This window comes from Nematolebias whitei, chromosome 1, assembly GCF_014905685.2.
Source record: "Nematolebias whitei isolate Nwh7 chromosome 1, NemWhi1, whole genome shotgun sequence".
Classification (NCBI taxonomy): Eukaryota; Metazoa; Chordata; class Actinopteri; order Cyprinodontiformes; family Rivulidae; genus Nematolebias; species Nematolebias whitei.
In genome coordinates, this window is record NC_056498.1 from 36318239 (window position 1) to 36336433 (window position 18195).

General features: G+C 40.9%; 1 protein-coding gene across 1 annotated transcript; it reads left to right on the top strand.

Moving 5' to 3' along the window:
• The first annotated feature begins 862 nt into the window (after window positions 1-862).
• syt4 (synaptotagmin IV) lies at window positions 863-12725 on the top strand. The gene is made up of 5 exons (XM_037676726.1): window positions 863-1185; window positions 4181-4797; window positions 4910-5233; window positions 11733-11853; window positions 12270-12725. Exons 1-5 carry the CDS (start codon window positions 1152-1154, stop codon window positions 12587-12589), a joined length of 1416 nt encoding a protein of 471 aa, XP_037532654.1. The 5' UTR covers window positions 863-1151; the 3' UTR covers window positions 12590-12725.
• The last annotated feature ends 5470 nt before the right edge of the window (window positions 12726-18195 follow it).

An 18195-nucleotide genomic window follows, 5' to 3' on the forward strand; every position in this document is an offset into this window, starting at 1 on the left:
AGGAGCCACCAAACCAAACTGAATCACACAAACAGCTCACTCCCAGAGTGCGGGAAAAAACAGTTTGCTAGTGATAAGATGGCCTCCGGGGCCAGCCCTCTCCCCTGTCAAGTCAGCAACAGCAACAAAAGAAACCGTCCATATGACCTGACTGAACATTGCTGGATTTATACCTGGATTATAGAGCATGAACTTTGGTGTTTTGAACCACTTTGGCATGGCTGCCTTAGAGGAGTTGACGGGGGAGAGGGTGGGCCCCGGAAGCCATCTTATCACTAGTAAACAGTTTTTTTTCCACTTTGGGAGTATGCTTTTTGTGGGATTCAGTTTGGTATGATGGCTCCTCAGATTGAAGAAGTCCTTCGGATGAAGGACGAATTGTCTTAGCAACAAAAGAAACCATCCAGATGACCTGACTGAACATTATTGGATTCATACCTGGATTAATGAGCATGAACTTTGGTATAAGTATGTTTATATCACAAAAATCACAACTGCTTATAGGTGCCTGCCTGTTTCAGCCAAATTGCCACTTACTTTAATGAATGGCAGGGCCACGGTCAGCACAACCTGTTTAATCAAAGTTATCAATCACCATCACACACAGACACACACACATACACACACACAGAGGTAAGGATGCAGATTGACAGTGTTCATTTTCTAACAACGTATCCGGGAAATTGACAGGCCTGTTTGTGCTGCTTCACTGGCGGGGGGTCCTGATTTCACAGCAAGCCTCCGTCACCACTGCGTCAGCGCTGATGAGCTCAGCGTTTGTCGGAAGGGGAGGGAGTGAGAGCTCAGAGACCAGAAGATGGAAGAGGGACCTAGAAAACAAGCACAGAGATGAGGAGAGAGAGAGAGAAAGATTGTGAGAGGGGTGTTGCCGCCTCTGGGACACACTCACGCATCAAAGAGTAACATCATCAGCAGCAGTGGGAGCAGAGCATCCATCCAGGCTTTCTCCGGGAAAAACAAAACCTGTTCTTGGCATTTTTGAAGCTGTACGCATGGTTTAATATTGGCAAACAACAAAACAAAATATCCTGGAGATACTCAGCACCTTATCGTAAGCAGATCGATCTCGACTTGAAAAGGAAGGTTTGTTTGGAAGCAGACGAAACCTTTCAGCACCTTGGAAAGCGATCATGGCTCCGATGTTGGAGGACGGAGCTCAGCCTGGTGAGTCCTCACAACACACCCACATCCATTTATTCAGATACGTGTTAATGAGTCAAAAGATTATTTTTATTTCCTTACGTTTCCTTTTATTCGTTGAAGGTGGGTAAGCCGTTGTCGAATATGTGGAAATTCAGTCAAATTATTACTATTTTTTGGATTAAAAAAGGTTAAATCCATTATTTTAAAACATTTGGAACGATTACAAGTAATTAATGCAGAGACTAATCAGCAGGGCGGAGGTCAGGCCATGTTTCAGGTTGTATCAGAAAAGGGGGATTTATAATGAGATTATTATGAAGTATAAATCGACATAAATAAATAAAATTGCATTGCATGAATACAATATAGGATAACTGAAATTATTAGAATCATAGATAGCCGTGTTCATATAAAAAGTGACGGCTGAAAAATCTCCTGTTTTTCTTTTGTTACGTCCTCGCGCACCACCAGTCCTCTCCCAGCCCTCCCATCGTTTCAGCCATCTGTCCGTCGCCGCAGCCTTGGAAAACATTTCCGCCTCGACTTTAAACTGAAATAATAATGAGCAAAAGGATAGCTTATCTTCAGTGAGCTAAATTTGGCTTTATTATTTTTTGTCTATTCACGGGATAAGCATTTTGATTTAGCCCTTTTCTATCAGTCATATCTTCTTGTACTTTGCATGAAAAATTATGATAAAAAAGCAGATTAGAAACGTCAGTCATTTAACAATTCTCCTTCTAAAGTTGCCATGATTCCATTTGTTCAAGTGCCACATCAACAGCTCATTAACTGCAATGTGAAGGCTATTACAAACATGAATAAATGGTCCAACACATTTGCTTTGTGGCCCAGTAAAAAAGACAAACACATGAGTGATCGGTCACCACCCCCACACCTCCAGCCACATCACTTCTTATGGGTTAATCTGAATGCTTTTCCACTGGGTCGCTCTCATAATTGAAGGAAATGGACATCATTTCCTCTGCTGAAATAAACCTATTAAATCTGGTTGCGCATGATAGCTATTAAACCACTAAAGAAGCAACGCATTCAGTAACAAATATTCTGGTAATGTCTCCAAAGTGACACCATAGGAGACTTAAGTAGCACAAAGAAGAATTGGGTTCATTGTATTCATTGAAATACTACTTTACTACACATTTGAGGAAATGTGCTATTGTGTAGGAGGAAGATTGTACAAAATAGTATAATTATATGCAAAGGGAATAAAAATAAACTATAAGCTATTTAACCAGTTGTACAGATGTCAGAAATGCAAATAGCCATGAAGTAGGGGCGCAATGGCACAAATCACAGTTCAAGAAGAACTGTGAAAAACCTTGGTTTTGGAGTCATGGTTTTGTACAACAGAAAAAAGAAAAATAATAAATGGTTAGATTTCTCACTTACTTTAAACATACAATTCAAGGATTCAAGGATTTTTTTTATTGTCATACCAGCCCACATTTGCATGTTTGCAGTACAAAATTCGGACTCAGGTCTCAGATCAAGAAGCCTAATAATTAACAAATAAATAAATACGAAAGAGTACAAATATATATATAATAAATAAAGTTTAAAAAAAAGTAAGATGATGCTGAGTTGAGTTCAACAGTTTGACAGCTGCAGGGAAGAAACTGTTTCTGAGCCTGGTGGTCTTGCCCTGAATGCTCCTCAGCCGCCTGTTTGATGGGAGGGGTTGGAACAGACTGTGTGCAGGATGAGTGGAGTCCTTCATGATGCGGAGCACCTCTCCCTGCATCGTGAAATGCAGAGGTCCGAGGTGGTGGTAGGCTGCTCCCCACAGACTTCTGTGCAGCCTTAACCACCCTCTGCAGAGCCATCTTCTCAGCAGCAGTGCTGATGCCGTGCTACACGGTGATGCAGGCGCAGAGAACGCTCTCCACCACACAGCGATAGAAGCTCCTCAGGACAGAGCTCCCAAGTTCAGCTCTCTTCAGCTTCCTGAGGAAGTAGAGACGCTGGTGGGCCTTCTTGACCAGACAGAAAATGTTGGCTCTCCAAGTGCGATCACAGGATATATGCACCCCCAGGTACTTGTAACAGAAGACCACCTCCACAGCTGCTCCTCCGATGTGTAGGGGATGAAGAGGATCCTTACAAATAATCCTGCTAGCAGCAGAGATAGAAAACCATTCCACCTTTTCACCCCTTCCCCAATGTGAAAATAAATAAACCAACTAATAAAATGTTGATTGTTTTTTTTAAATGTGGTTGCCCATTTGAAAGCCTTTTAATGCACAAGGGAACTTCAAAAACTTGCTCATTTTAGTCTCTTGTCACGCTTCAGTGATGCTGTAGATCTTTACGAACCAGAAATGTTTCCACACTACTGATTTTAAACAGACAAGCGGGTCTTAAGGCTCCTGTTTCTTGCTTTGCCTTGTCGCGAGTGCTTTATATAGTATCTTCTGACAGCATCTACTATTCTATAGTATTTCTGTTCCTTTTTTATTGGCAAAAAGCAAGTAAAAGGAAACGTGCATGCCCTCTTTTAGAAGGGGGTGATTGTCTATGACTATTGTGCTCTTTAACTGATTGCATGGACTGGATTCTGTCATTGGTACCATGATGATTTGGTACAAATGTATCATTACAACCCTACTAGCAGGAGATAAAAGCTTGATTTTTCCCATCTTTGAGCCCCGTCCTTTGAAAACTCTGACCCAGATGTGTATTTTTCCCTGAAGTTCTTTACAGAAATCAGGTTTCCTGTTCATTTACGATAACCATATTTGGAAAATGAACTTGTCCCTGGGTTGAACAGATCGGATTGTTTTTCTCTTCCGCTGACACAAGGCTGCAGCTTTTGTTTGTCAGAAACACTAAATTAATTCAGTTGTTCTGGTACAACAACACAGCATGCTGAGCTCGTCGTCGTATTACTTCTTGTTTTACAGATGCTTGTTCCAAAATGCTTATTTTCCCCATCTTTTTCAAACACCCCCTTCCCCTCTCGCTTGGTTTCTCTCCTCTCTTTCCTCCTCCACAGTGGCAGTGCCAGTAGGTGTTGCTGTGGTGAGTGTTTTTGGCCTCGTCTTCACTGCGTCAGCTTTCGCCTGGATCTGTTGCCAGCGCAAAAACACCAAGTCCCAGAAGACTCCTTCCTACAAGTTTGTGCACATGCTGAAGGGGGTTGACATCTACCCAGAAAGCCTGAGCGGCAAGAAGAAGTTTGCTGAATCCTCGACCCCAACAACTAACGACGGCGGTAAAACTGACGTTAATGGAAATTCCCAAACTACGCCAATGAGTTCTTCGAGTACCGATAAACTGGCATCAAGCCCAAATGGTTCCAGACCGGACATGCATCTTGAACTTGAGAAGCGGGATCTGAATGGCAACTTTACCACCAAACCTTTTCACCACCATCACCAGAAGGTGAGGAGCTCTCCAGATTTGGAGCTGCCCTCACCCCATGCAGGGTTCACCCAACCAGGAGCGATGGACCGCCGCGATCTCCCTTCACCTTCCAGCACTCTTTCCAGCCAAGCACCCACCCCCGCTGTTGACAAGCCGCAGGGAGAGGAGAAGGAGGGTGGCCTGGGGACTCTTCACTTCTCTCTCGAGTACCAGGCGGAGAGGAAGGCGTTTATTGTTCACATCAAGGTACTGTGTGTGTTCACTCATTGTGCTCAGGCGTTCTTCTACTATTAATCCTTTTTTATATACAAAGTAAATATTGGTAAAAAAACATGTTATGTTTGACTTTGTCATGCAGGAAGCCCATGGTCTGACCCCAACTGATGAGCAGTCACTTACCTCTGATCCCTACATCAAGCTCACTCTGCTACCGGAGAAAAAGCACAGAGTAAAGACCAGAGTCCTCCGGAAGACGCTAGATCCTGCCTTTGACGAGACCTTCAGCTTTTACGGGATCCCACTGGCACGAGTGTCTGAGCTGGCCCTTCACTTCATGGTGCTGAGCTTCGATCGGTTCTCTCGTGATGAGGTCATTGGAGAGACCCTCGTTCCATTATCTGGAATCGACTTGTCAGAGGGGCGTGTCCTAATGAGCCGAGAGATTATTAAGAAAAACATTAAGGTAAGGAGCAAAAAAACTCCAAAATTTTAAATGTTTTTTTTTTTGCAGCCAATGCAATAATAAAGAGAAAATCGATTTTTGTTCTTGGTCACTCTGCAAGAATTGATTAAAAACATCAAGCAACAATTCATAAACTTGTAGAAGAAACGGTTGTGCACATTAAAATAGCTTTATTTACAACTGCAAAACAGATACACAGCTTTTGAGTTGGATGTTCTGCCCCAATGACTTTCTCTGCTTTGAATCACTGTGACTAAATTTAGACATCTGACTAAGTCGTTTTTAACTGTACAGTTATTTCCAGCAGCGAATTATCATTTTAACATTGCGTACCTGCTGTCATTCAGGAACGCAGACTAAGTGAAGAATCCAAAGCAAACAAAACTTTATTGCAAAGCAAAAGGCTGATGTGGCGGCAAACTTACAGGAGCTCAGGGAGATCACATTGAAGGTCAAGGTGGAAACCCGTACATGGTGTGAGGACATGTGCTCCACTGATGTGTGAGGTGAAACTGACGGGATGCATGAACGGAGGCTGATGAAGGAAATGATTACAACTGTGACGAAGAAGCAGAGAACAGGTGTGATTGGGCGGGGCAAGCTGACTGAGGGAGCCGAGACTAACAATGGAAAAGTACTGGGAGAAGAAGTTTGGCGGCACAAAGAAGCACAAGGGGGCAAAATGATGAACCAAAGAAAACACAAAAATTACCAGAAATATAACTAAAATCACAGATTGACACCTAAAAGGATTGCAGCAAAGCAAATAAGAGGAGCTGAAACCAAAGTGTTCCCACTTACACATTATATCTGAACATAATCATTAAAGTCACTAACATTTATTAAACTATTGACACGTACAAACAATTGAATGCAAACATGTTTGCTAATGTTTTTGCCTTCGATTGAAAATATCTTGAAGCTATAGAGTGTTAGTTATTTTAAGAGAATAAAAATCCAGTTCTGCCACGGATAACAAAAGGTTAAGGTTAAATGAAGTCGGTGGGGAAATCAGATATGAGGTATGACTGTGCAAACAGAAAGAATCTGTTACTGTTACATGAATGAATCTGATACTGATGCACTTCACTGATCTGCAGTGAGCTTTGGCAAACAAAAGGCTATGGAATTTTTCTTTTCATTTCGTTTGTATTTGTTTACTTTATTATTTTTTGAAACTTTTTATACAAAGTATTTGTATTTGAAACAGATTAATATGTGCCTCACATTATTTATTTAGTTTAATTCTCAGTGTAGTGAGCTCATTATGGATCTCTAGAGAGGCGATCATTAGCTTCCTGTTTCAGACCTTCCTGCCATCTGTGAGGACCACATGCACAGGGCAGATAATTTCCAGTAAGATCTTCTTCCTTTTATAGAAATCCCATAGACAGCTGAAATATGAACAGGCTTGTTTAGTGAGCTGTTATAGTTGTCAGAGTCATTCAACCTTTATTTATACTGGTTAGTCTCATTGAGTCAAGAGGACTAATTTTCTAGAGAGACCTGTGTTAAACAAACAAAAAAAAAAACACAGATGAGGTACAGATAACAATAAACAGTCATAAAAAGCATATAAAATGAAAAGTAGAAAAGGTAGTGATATAAAACGGAATTAAAACAAGCTACCTTATAAAGTGATGTAAAATACTAAAAACAGGAACATGTCTGCGTTGATTTTTGCCATGAACTTAACAGTAGTTTAAAATCCCTTAGAGAGGTCAAAGACAACAGCCTCAGATCTTTTTGCAAGTTGTTCCAGGATACATGAGCAGAGTAAGAGAAGGCACTTTTGTCGAATTCAGTCCGCACTGAGGGGACGCTGCAGGTAATGATGTCTTGAGAGCGCACGCTGTAGTTGAACTGACGACATGACATATAGGAGTAGATATAAGAAGGCAACAGACCAAGATTGATTTAAAGATGAAAATGTACCAGTGAGAGAGTCTGAGTGAAGTTAATGATGTCCAATTGACCATTGAGTACAAAGTAACGTGATGGGTACGGCAGTTCAGATTCAGATTCAGTTTATTATTGCCATTGTCAATGAACAGGATTCACAGACTAGGAACTTGCTTTGGCATAAAGGTGCGAATAAAACATAAAATATAAAATAAAACATATGTACACCAATACAATACAATACTCAGAAAAATGTGCAATTGAAGTAATACAATAAAAATACAGTGGTAAAGTGACCAAAGTAGTTATAAAGTAACGTGATTATGAGTGTTCAAGAGTCCGACGGCAGAGGAGAAGAACATGTTCTTATGGCGGGAGGTTCTGGTCCGAATGGACCGAAGACACCTGCTTGAGGGGAGTGTTCAATTACAAAGTAGTTCATATGCAGGGTGAGAAGGGTCAGCTGTAATCCGACTCGCTCGACGTACAGGTCATGGAGAGATGGGAGGCTACAGCCGATTACTTTCTCAGCAGAATGCACAATGCGCTGCAGTCTGTGTCTGTCCCTGGCAGTGGCCCCGGCATACCACACCGTGATGGAAGATCTGAGGATGGACTCGATGATGGTCATGTAGAATTGCACCATCAGCTTGGCCGGCAACTTGGCTTTCCTCAGCTGTCACAGGAAGTACATCCTCTGCTGAGCCTTCTTGATGAGGGAGCAGATGTTCAGCTCCCACTTAAGGTCCTGGGTGATGGTGGTGCCGAGAAACCTATAACAGTCCAGAGTGATGATGGGGATATTGTTAACGACGAGGGGGGCAGAGGGGCTGTGGCTTTCCTGAAATCCACAATTATCTTCACTATCTTCTGGACATTAAGCTCCAGGTTGTTGTCACTGCACCAGGTCACCAGCCAATCCACCTCCCTCTTGTAAGCAAACTCGTCACCATTCGAGATGAGCTCATTGAGGGTGGTGTCATCTACAAACTTAATAAGCTTTACGGAGTCATGGCTGGAGGTGCAACAGTTGGTGTACAGGGAGAAGAGCAGAGGGGAAAGTACACAGCCCTGTGGAGATGCTGTGCTTAAAGTCCGAAGCCTGCAGTTACAACCAGTCATGAATCTTAGTGCACCGTGATAGACAGCGTCAAACATCTGCAAGGTGCTTGCAGGATCATTCATGTAAATAATGTCACCGTAGTCAGTGGAGGGAAGGAAAGTCACAGTTACAGTACAAGGCGTTTCCTAGCATTCAGTTAGACAGGATCTATTTCTGAAAAAGAAACTGAGTTTCACTTTCAGTTCCTTTACCAAGTTTTCTACATGAGGCTTAAAAGAGAGATGTGCATCAACCAAGATTCCCAAGCATTTATAGGAATCGATAAACTCAACAGGAACACCTTTTGTAGATAAGATAGAAGAATGGACTGCTGGTACTGACTTCCTGTTTGAAAACAACATCCCTTTGGTTTTATCAGCATTTAGCACCCGTTTGACATGGAACAAATCTGATTGGATGATGTCGAATTCATACTGTAAAAGCTGGAAAACCTTAGCAACTGTTCCAGTTCGACAATAAACAACTATGTCATCAGCATAGAAATGTAAGGATGAATCAGGAATGACCTGACCTACATTACTTATGTAGAAAGATAAAAAGATGTTAAATGTGTCTATTAGTTCTTAATTTATTAGACTGAACTGTAATCAAAATGGCAATGTACACCTGCAGCTTTATCTTGTGGTCTGTGGTTTGTTCATACATGAGCATCTCATGTTTCAGGTGGATTATGATGCAGTTCATAGATACGTGCGCAGATATTGTGCTCTGCTAACAGGCGAGCTCTGTGCAGATGAGATGGGAGATGATATGCTCACACCCACTCTCGGGTGGATTTCAAGCCTTGAGAATATATGTATTGGGTCCTTAAATATGAAATGGGACTCCAGAGTTCAGCTGGGAAATAGGAGTCAGATTCAGAAAGGACTAGATGAGTCAGGCCTTCCTCACTGAACACGTTTAGTATTTCTATAATTGACAGGATAAAATTTCTTTATCTTGCCTCCCGTCTCTTTATTCAGAGTTGGACTTTATTTTTCAAATCTTTTCCTTGTGGATGTTCCAGAGGAGACAGCTCTCATAAACCCTGTCTGAGCTTGTTTTTGTTTGGTTAGTGGACAATTAATTTTAAATCAAAGGTAACTTGTGTTGTGCTTTTATTTTGGTAGATTTTTTTGTAAAAAGTGAAAAAGAGGAGGACAAAAATATGAGCTTTTTCCAAGTCAGAGACAACACATTGATCTAAAAATTTACTTAAGCAGAAAATCAAACTAAATGCAAATAAAATAAATGTTGCTTTATGAACTGATGACATGGATTATTTAATATTGCAAAGGGGCAGAACTACCAGAACAGCTTTTTCAGTGCTTCTTGAACTGTGCCGTGTTTGCACGTTGTTGCGTGGAGGAGGGTGGTGGCTTTCTTTCAACGCATGGCGAGCGTTTTGTCACACGGCTTTGTGTGAGCACAGACCAGCGCCTGGAGCCACTGCAGCGAATCTCACCATCACAGAATCTCATCACCATTTTCCCTCTGCAGACAAAATATAACGGGAAAAACGCTTTAGAGCTCTCGCTCAATTTCCCCAGAGGAAAGTTAAACACATCGGTACAATCACATCCGTATTATGAGATCTGAACATCAGCTCAGGGAGGGAAGCTATCTCGCTGCTATTTCTCGTTACTATGGCAACCTTGGCGGAAACTCCTGTTAGGTGCGATGGCAGAATCCCAGGCACCATGACTTGTGGGTGTGGAGAGCTGACAAAGTGAGAACCCTGCGTAAGAAAACACGAGAGATTTTCCGTAACATAATGAGTGCTAGCTGAGATGTGATAATGCACCACAGAAGAAGATTTTATCCACGCTTAAGCTTTTGAAAAACAAGCAACAGTAGGAAACCACGTTTTATCATCCGGAAAATTATTGTCAGTCTTTTGTAATTGTATATATGAGTGGTCTGGATTAGTTTGCCGACTGGACTGTTTAAAATCTGATGACTTAAAAAAAATGTCAAGACGTTTACAGTTCGTATTGCTTGCTAGGTGCCATGCATGTGTCTACACTCATCATCGACCATGAGCCCCAAACAATGACGACGTCTTGTCCAGTTGATAACGTGCAATTGGAATTTTCAATCTAAATATTTTGCTCGTGATCTTCATTTCACTTATTTACCCTCAAATTTACCTTGTAAAAAAGACCTTTCATTGACCCTTTTCAAGCTGTTTGTACACTAGACAAAAATAACTAGCAAAAACAATTCAGTTCAATTCAGATTATTTATTTAGCCCCAAGTCACAACAGATGTCATCTCAGGACACTGTACAAAACATTCACATACATACAAGGGCTAATTAGTAAAAGTTATCTATTTATGGACGCTGGCAGATTGTGTTGAATATTCACTTCTTTGTAGTCTCCCATCCTGAGCAAGCAGAAACGCAACAGTGGGAAGGAAAAAACCCTTTTAACAGGAAGAAACCTCCAGCAGAACCAGACTCAGGACAAGCGGCCATCTGCTTTGACCGGCTGGGGTTTGAGGACAGGAAGGAGAAACAGACACAGAATGGCAAATCCAGTTATGCTCCCTATTGGAAGAAAGACAAAACACATGTTAAGGATAGAAATAATTACAAAACAGGTAGAAATACAAAACAGGTAGGGTATAGCAAGTAAAGACAGCAACAGAGTGAGGAAATGTGGTTAATTTATCCTCCAGCAATCTAAGCCTATAACAACACAACTGAGAGATAGCTCAGGAAACCCAAGGCAACCCTAACTATAGGATTTATCAAAAAGGAAAGACTTAAAAGCAGACAAGGTTTCAGCCTCATGGACATAAACTAGAAGTTGGTTCCACAAGAGAGGAGCCTGATAACCAAAAGATCTGCCTTCCATTCTGCTTTTGGAAACTCTAGGAACCATAAGTAAACCTGCAGTCTGAGAGTGAAGTGCTCTGTGAGGAAAATATGGAACAATAAGATCTGTAACATAAGATGGAGCCAGGTTGTTGTGTAATGCAAACTGTTCTTTTGTGTAATAAAAAACACTTGAATAAGGTATTTTGCAGCACATTGATAAGTCATTAAATGGCATCCCTAGAGGTCCTAAACTTTAATGTTTTAATGTAAAAGAACTTTATTTTGGTATGTAAAGGTGTTTAGATTTTGTTTTATTTTATTTTTTTAAATCACAATTTCATCATAGTTTTATTGTTAAACTACTTATTTAAAGAAGGCCTAAAGAACTTTGCGATATAATAACTGTTGATCTAGCAGATTATTCAACATTCAGTCCTTCGCCTACACCAAAAATAAAATAATTAACTGTGTACAACACAAAAAGCAAATATTTTGTGCTGAATGGTCACTTGAATGTGAAACATCTGAGTAATTTTGGTTTTCTTATTTAGGTGCCAGTTCAGTTTTTGACAGTGCTAAAATATTCTCTTCTTTGTCTTGTCTTTTCATATCTTCACCTCCTCACCTTTTGATCATCGCTTTCTGTTTTCTTCATTTATTCATAATCACAGAAGTCCTTGGGACGTGGAGAGTTGCTGCTCTCCCTGTGTTACCAGTCCACCACCAACACTCTGACTGTGGTTGTCCTCAAAGCTCGCCACCTGCCCAAGAATGAAAACAAAGGACCCACAGGTATGAAGACTTTAATCCCAACATTTTAGTACCTTTGGCATTTTTTGTAGACACATACAGTTGTGCGGACAACCTGTTTTGGCACTGAAATGAGCAGATCAGCCCCAAATAATTTGCTCTTCCACTCAGCTGACTACTTAAGATGCTGTGATAGTTGCTCTAATGACACCTCCATCGCATCAAAGTAATCTGACCAGGGTGTGATTGAGGGCACTGTAGTGACAAGGGCACACACAATGTTTCCCCAGGCAGCTTTTTCTGAACTCATCGCTAACATCCATCACTTCTGCTCCATCAATCAGTGTATTGATTTTGCCTAGGAGTAATACATCACAAGGCAATTGCTCTGAGAATACTATGATTTTGTCTTGCTTCTCCTCAGAATATTCAACTGCTTTGTCGTTTGCGTTCTCTAGATCCTTACGTGAAGGTGAACATGTTTCAAGGAAAGAAGCGCATATGTAAGAAGAAGACTCACGTGAAGAAAAGCTCCCCCAACCCAGTCTTCAATGAGCTCTTTGTCTTTGATTTGCCTTCTCAAGAGGGTTTGAGGGACACCAGTGTGGAGTTGCTGCTGATGGACTCAGACAATGGCAACTCACGCAGCCCAAACACCGTCATCGGGCGCCTGGTGTTGGGCACATCTGCTGCAGGAACCGCTGGTGAGCACTGGAGGGAGATCTGTGACCACCCGCGTCGCCAAATTGCCAAGTGGCATGTCATGACAGAGGATTAGAAAAGCTGGGTGTGTGTGGATTCTGACATTGATGCCACATCGAAAGGTCAACCAAGAAGATGGACAAGATGTGATGTCCTGCTGGCCAACACACATTGGACTCTAAGTGGGAAGGAGGCGGGGTGGGTTCAGGGGTGGTTAAAAAATGGGAACAGACTTTTATAAGGTTGAGGATAACTCATGTGATGTCATGATAAATCAGTCATTATTTCATACATATTTAAAGTTATTGGGGTTCAGGTGGAGCATTATGAAGATAACCCTGTGGCTTTAAATGATCCCAAAGACTACCACTAAAAATCACTTGGGTAACATCAAACATTATCGCCATGGCAACAACTAGTCGTCACTGTAAACGTGTGCAGTGCAGAATGCCCTACATGTTGCTAATACTTTCCTTTCTTCCTCGTCTCCTTCTTCTGCAGCTCGTTCTCCTATAGATAGTAACCTGTAGACCGTCATATAACACACAGAACCAACCGCATCTGACAACACTGTAAAAAAAAAAGAAGTGGATTATTAAAGTTTCTTTTATAATGACCTTTTTTTTTATTTTTAAATATGTAAATTGTTTTTAATTTGTTATTTTGGTTTGAATAATACTGGTTGATTTGTAAATCTTGTGGTATTTCATACATCATGACTTAAAGTACAAACCTGAATGAGGTGGTTTGACAATAGAAGGCAATGGACTGAGTACACTGGGGACAGCAGCTCTGGATGCATTTATTTGTGTGTGTGTGTGTGTGTGTGTGTGTGTGTGTTTGTGTGTGTGAGAGAGAAAGTTTGTTTTTCATAACGAGAGTGGTAATGGTGACACAATTACCTGTATGAGAGCAAATGTGTGTAAGTCACGCTTACTGTAGATGTTTTGTCCCCATCACTGTGAGCACAAAAGGAGGTGAGATGTAAATGTATGTAACTTACTATAAAACATAGCAAGTTCTGAAAAAAACAAGAGTTGTATGTTTTCTTTCACGTGAATATTGTGTACGGGGTGAGGGTGTCTACATACCAGGTGTGTGTATGAGTACCCAGTCTTTAATTATCTTTTAGCTTTTATATTTTGTGTAATTACCAACCTTGTCAGGACTAGCAGTCCTCTTGGAGAACATAATCGGATTTTGCAGTGGAACCAAACCAGTAAACAAAACATTTAGAGGTAGAGCGTCCAAGTCAAGGTACAAATATGTAAGATTCCACCTTGGTTGTTTAACTCGAGAGGCAAAATGTTAGTGTTTAAAATTTAGTGTCAATTTTTTTAGCTTATTCAATGACTTGAGTTCTTTAAAGTTGAAAGAGGTTTGAGACACATTGTCAGAAATTGACCAAGGCTTCGTTGATCAAGCTTTGCTGTGTATCCCATAACCAAAGGGGTGTGTTTGGGGCCAAAGAGTCAGGTTTTAAGGATAGGGTCAGGCATTCAGGTGGATTGGTTGGGGTTGGAATAAATTTTCAGGACAGTATGGTAGTGGAATTACTGAGCAGCATAATGATAGGCAACTGCATCATATAATTAGGGTGAGTTGCAGTCACTAATGTCCGGAATGAGTAGAGTTTAAAGTAGGGTTAGCATTAGGTTACAGAAATGAATGGAGGTCTGTACAATGTCACAATAAAAATAAAAATATAAATGTGTGTGTTATTTTCATGCCTCGATGGGGTCCAAAACCTGACAGGATTCCATGTTATCAGTACTTTTTCTTCTTCTTTCGGCTGCTCCCTGCGTTAGGGGTCGCCACAGCGAACTAAGTCGCATGAAGACTTGGCAATTATTTTTACGCCGGATGCCCTTCCTGACACAACCACAGACCACCGAGCTACCACAGCCCTCTGTGTGGAGCAAAGAGCTGTTATCTAGGACACCCAGAGGAGCAGATGGTGGGGGTTAAGGGCCTTGCTCAAGGGTCCAGAGTGGGACAAATGAGGGTGGGGGCAGGTGTGGGTGCTTCATCTACCCCACCCACATTTTTTAAAATGTTGTCGGTACCGGGGCTTGAACCCACGATCTTCCGATCACAGGCCCACCTTCTCTAACCTCCGTGCCACCACTCCCCTATGCCATGTTATCAGTATGTCCTGTAAAATTGGAATCAAATGTTTATATTAAGCCATTTTAAAATAAATCTAAGATTGTTTGAACAGTTAAAGCGCACAGAAGAAGTTATAATTGGATTTACAGTTAGTGGAGGACTTCGTGGATGGTGTGCAGCAAAACAATTGCAGATGAACACCTCCAAGACTAAAGAAATGGTGGTGGACATTTGAAGAAACAAGCCCATCCAGTGTCCATCAGTGGGTGTGATGTGGAGGTGGTCAGGACCAATAAATACCCATGACTGCAATTAGATGACAGACTGGACAAGACAGCAATCGCAGACACCATCTACAGGAATTGGCAGAGATGTCTGTACTTCTTGAAGAGGCTGTTGTCCTTCAACGCTGGTAAGAAACTGCTGCAGAATTATACCAGTTTATGATGGCCAGTGTCCTCTGTTATGCTGCAGTGTGCTTGGGAGGCAGAGCTGAACCAAAGCTGAACAGACTGATGAGGAGTTTAGAGTTGGACTATGCGGTAAAGAGAAGGACACTAGACAAAATGATCTCCATCCTGAAGAATACCCACAATCCTCTATACTGCATCTTCAGAGCCGAGTGCATTCAGTCATAAACTGTTGTCACAATACTATAATAGACTGAAGAACTATTCTGTTCCCCTAACCAATATGACTGTACACCTCATTGGCAGGGGAAGCACTCAGTGTTAAAAGAAGCTTATGTGAGGCTGACAAATTGTCTCTTTTTAAGCTTTGGGTTAAGTCTTTCCTTTTTGATAAATCCTATAGTTAGGGACAGCTTGGGTTTCCTGAACTATCCCTTAATTAGGCTGCTATAGAGTTAGACTGCTGGTGGACAAACTGACCACATTTCCTCACCCTGCTGTCTTTATTTGCTCTACTCTACCTGTTTTGTATTTGTAATTATTTCTTTCCTTAACATGTGTTTTTTGTCTTTCCTCCTATTTTTTTTCATTCAACCTTTATTTAGACAGGTTAATCCCATTGAGCCTAGAGGACTCATTTACAAGAAAGACCTGTCTCCAACAAAGAGACAACAATGGACAACAGCTACAATAATAGGCAGTTATAAAAAGGCATACAGATTTTTTTTTACAAATAAGATGGCAAAAAAGTAACAGAAACAGCTAGATTATAATGCGAATGTAGAAAACTAAAAACAGGAACATGTCTGCATTGGTCCCTGCCAGGAGTCCAACAGATTCTTAAAGCCACTTAGAGAGGTCAAGGTCGAGAGCTTCAGATCTTTTTGCAAGATATTCCAGGAAACAGGAGCTGAGTAGGAGAAGGCCCTTTTGCCAAGTTGAAGCTAGCAAGCTGAATAATCTTTAAATAAGACCATGGGTGGCACATACTGTATCTTCTGGCTGACTTTCCACGGTGGAATCCATTTTGGGTGTGTTAGTGGTGCTGCAGGTGCGCCCAGCTCCGTGACATATATACTAGAATATATGTCATTGGCCCAGCTCTTTTTGAAGGTGGGTCTAACGCTACCTGCCCACTTTGCATTGATTCGTTGGACCAACTCCCCTCTCGCCATTGGTTACTTTCAAATTAATGAACAAATAAAAAAGTTGCAAAGTGAATGTAACTTGTAACACAATGCATCATAGAAATGTAGTGTAGTAGAAAGTACAGATACATAATGTAAAATGTAGTGGAGTAAAAGTAAAAAGTACCCATGTTTAACTCTACTTAAGTAAAGTACAGATACATAAAAAGTGTACTTAAGTACAGTAACAAAGTACTTGTACTTAGTTACATCCCACCACTGCCTATAATAAATGCAAAAACACATCTAACCCAATCTAAACATTCTAGTCTAAACAAGTAGGGGTGTAACAGTACGCTAAAATCACATTTCGGTTCGGTTCAGTTTCAAGGCTCAGTTCGGTTAATTTTTGGTACAAAAAAGGCCAAGCTAAAGACCAACAAAAAGCTTATTTTGAAAATATGCCAAGTAAACAATACGTTTGTATAAAAATAAATTAAAGAAAATTCTTGAAGAGGAAGAAGACTCAGCTGCTCAACTCTCGGTGACATCCTCAGACCGCAAACACAAAGAGGTTAAAAAAATTTGAGTTAATAAGATTATAATTTTAAATTAAAAAAGTTAATTATATCACATTAATACAATAACATTACTTCTTGTTGCACCTTCATCATTTCTGTTATGATGTGGTTGAATATTCTTTCGCTCATCTTCATTGATGTGGCAGGGCTTTAAATCTGGGCTCCAGGGCTTGTTGACAATATCAGTTTTAGCTTTTTCATAAAGTACTGGTACAACTTTTTAGCTGAAGTGTTGATGTGATGGGATGTCGTAGGCAGCGGGGCTCAATAACTTTAATCATATGCTTAAAGCCAGCGCATCAACAACAGAATACGGACATAGCTCCATAGCTTTATAACCTCCTATAGCTTATTTTATTGCTTTGGACAGATCTGAATTACCTGATAAAGGTTGTTTAAATGCTGCTGTTGTCTGTCTTTGCACCAAGCTGTTAGAAGAGATGTTCAAATTAGGATGATGTCAAGTGCCTGGATTATTGAGCATGCATCAGGATGTCAATTCAAATGTGTTAACAAGTTAGACGTGTTGCCTGCAGCAGTTCCAATCTCCGTGAAACAACGTCAACAAACAGCTTTGGATTTGTCCACTTGTCTTTTCCCATTGTTGAGTTTTAATAAGAAAGCCATAATGTTCCCAAACAGGAGACTGCAATGAGATGAAAGGGTCTCCCGCTATGCTGCTAATGCTAGTGTGCTGCAAGAATCTGCAACAATTAATAGTGCTGTGCTGAAACACGCTTAGGAACTTTAGTTCCGCAGCACATGATCTCTCGTTAATAAGATTTAATGAGTGAAAAAATAACCGAGATGGTACGCACGTGGACCGAACCAAACATGGTTTACTGAACCGGTTCAGTACACCCACATATACCGTTACACCGCTATAAACAAGTAATTAAGAGACAAGACTAGAAACGTGTTGTTTAGCACATGTGTACTCATCAACATGTGTCTCTGATATGTGGTTAGCAGCGTAACATTTTTCTATTTTTTTAGAGCAGCAGAGATAAAAACTGAGTAAGGTGCAAAAATGCCAAACTTGATCAGATTGCAAATACGTACGAGTAAAGAAGTCACAAACAATGCAACACATTTAGATTGTGTGTGTGTGTTAGAGTCCATCATGAATGTGTCATAGTCTATCACGAGTGTGTGTGTGTAACACTACATTCAGTTTCTTTATTCTAAAGACTATTCAATTCAGTGAAATTATTTTGAAAATCATGTCTTTGCACTTAAAATGCACAGATGTGTGCATCATCCCTGATTTGTAATGATGACATCATTGGGACCTTTTCCAAGTGAATGATGCAATAACTGCTGGGTCTCTAAGAGCTTTAGGATGATATCATTTTGTTTGGATTTAATATCAGCTAAGTGGTTCAGTGAAAGGACAGCTACAGCATGCTCCTTCCTTCCTTCCTTCCTTCCTTCCTTCCTTCCTTCCTTCCTTCC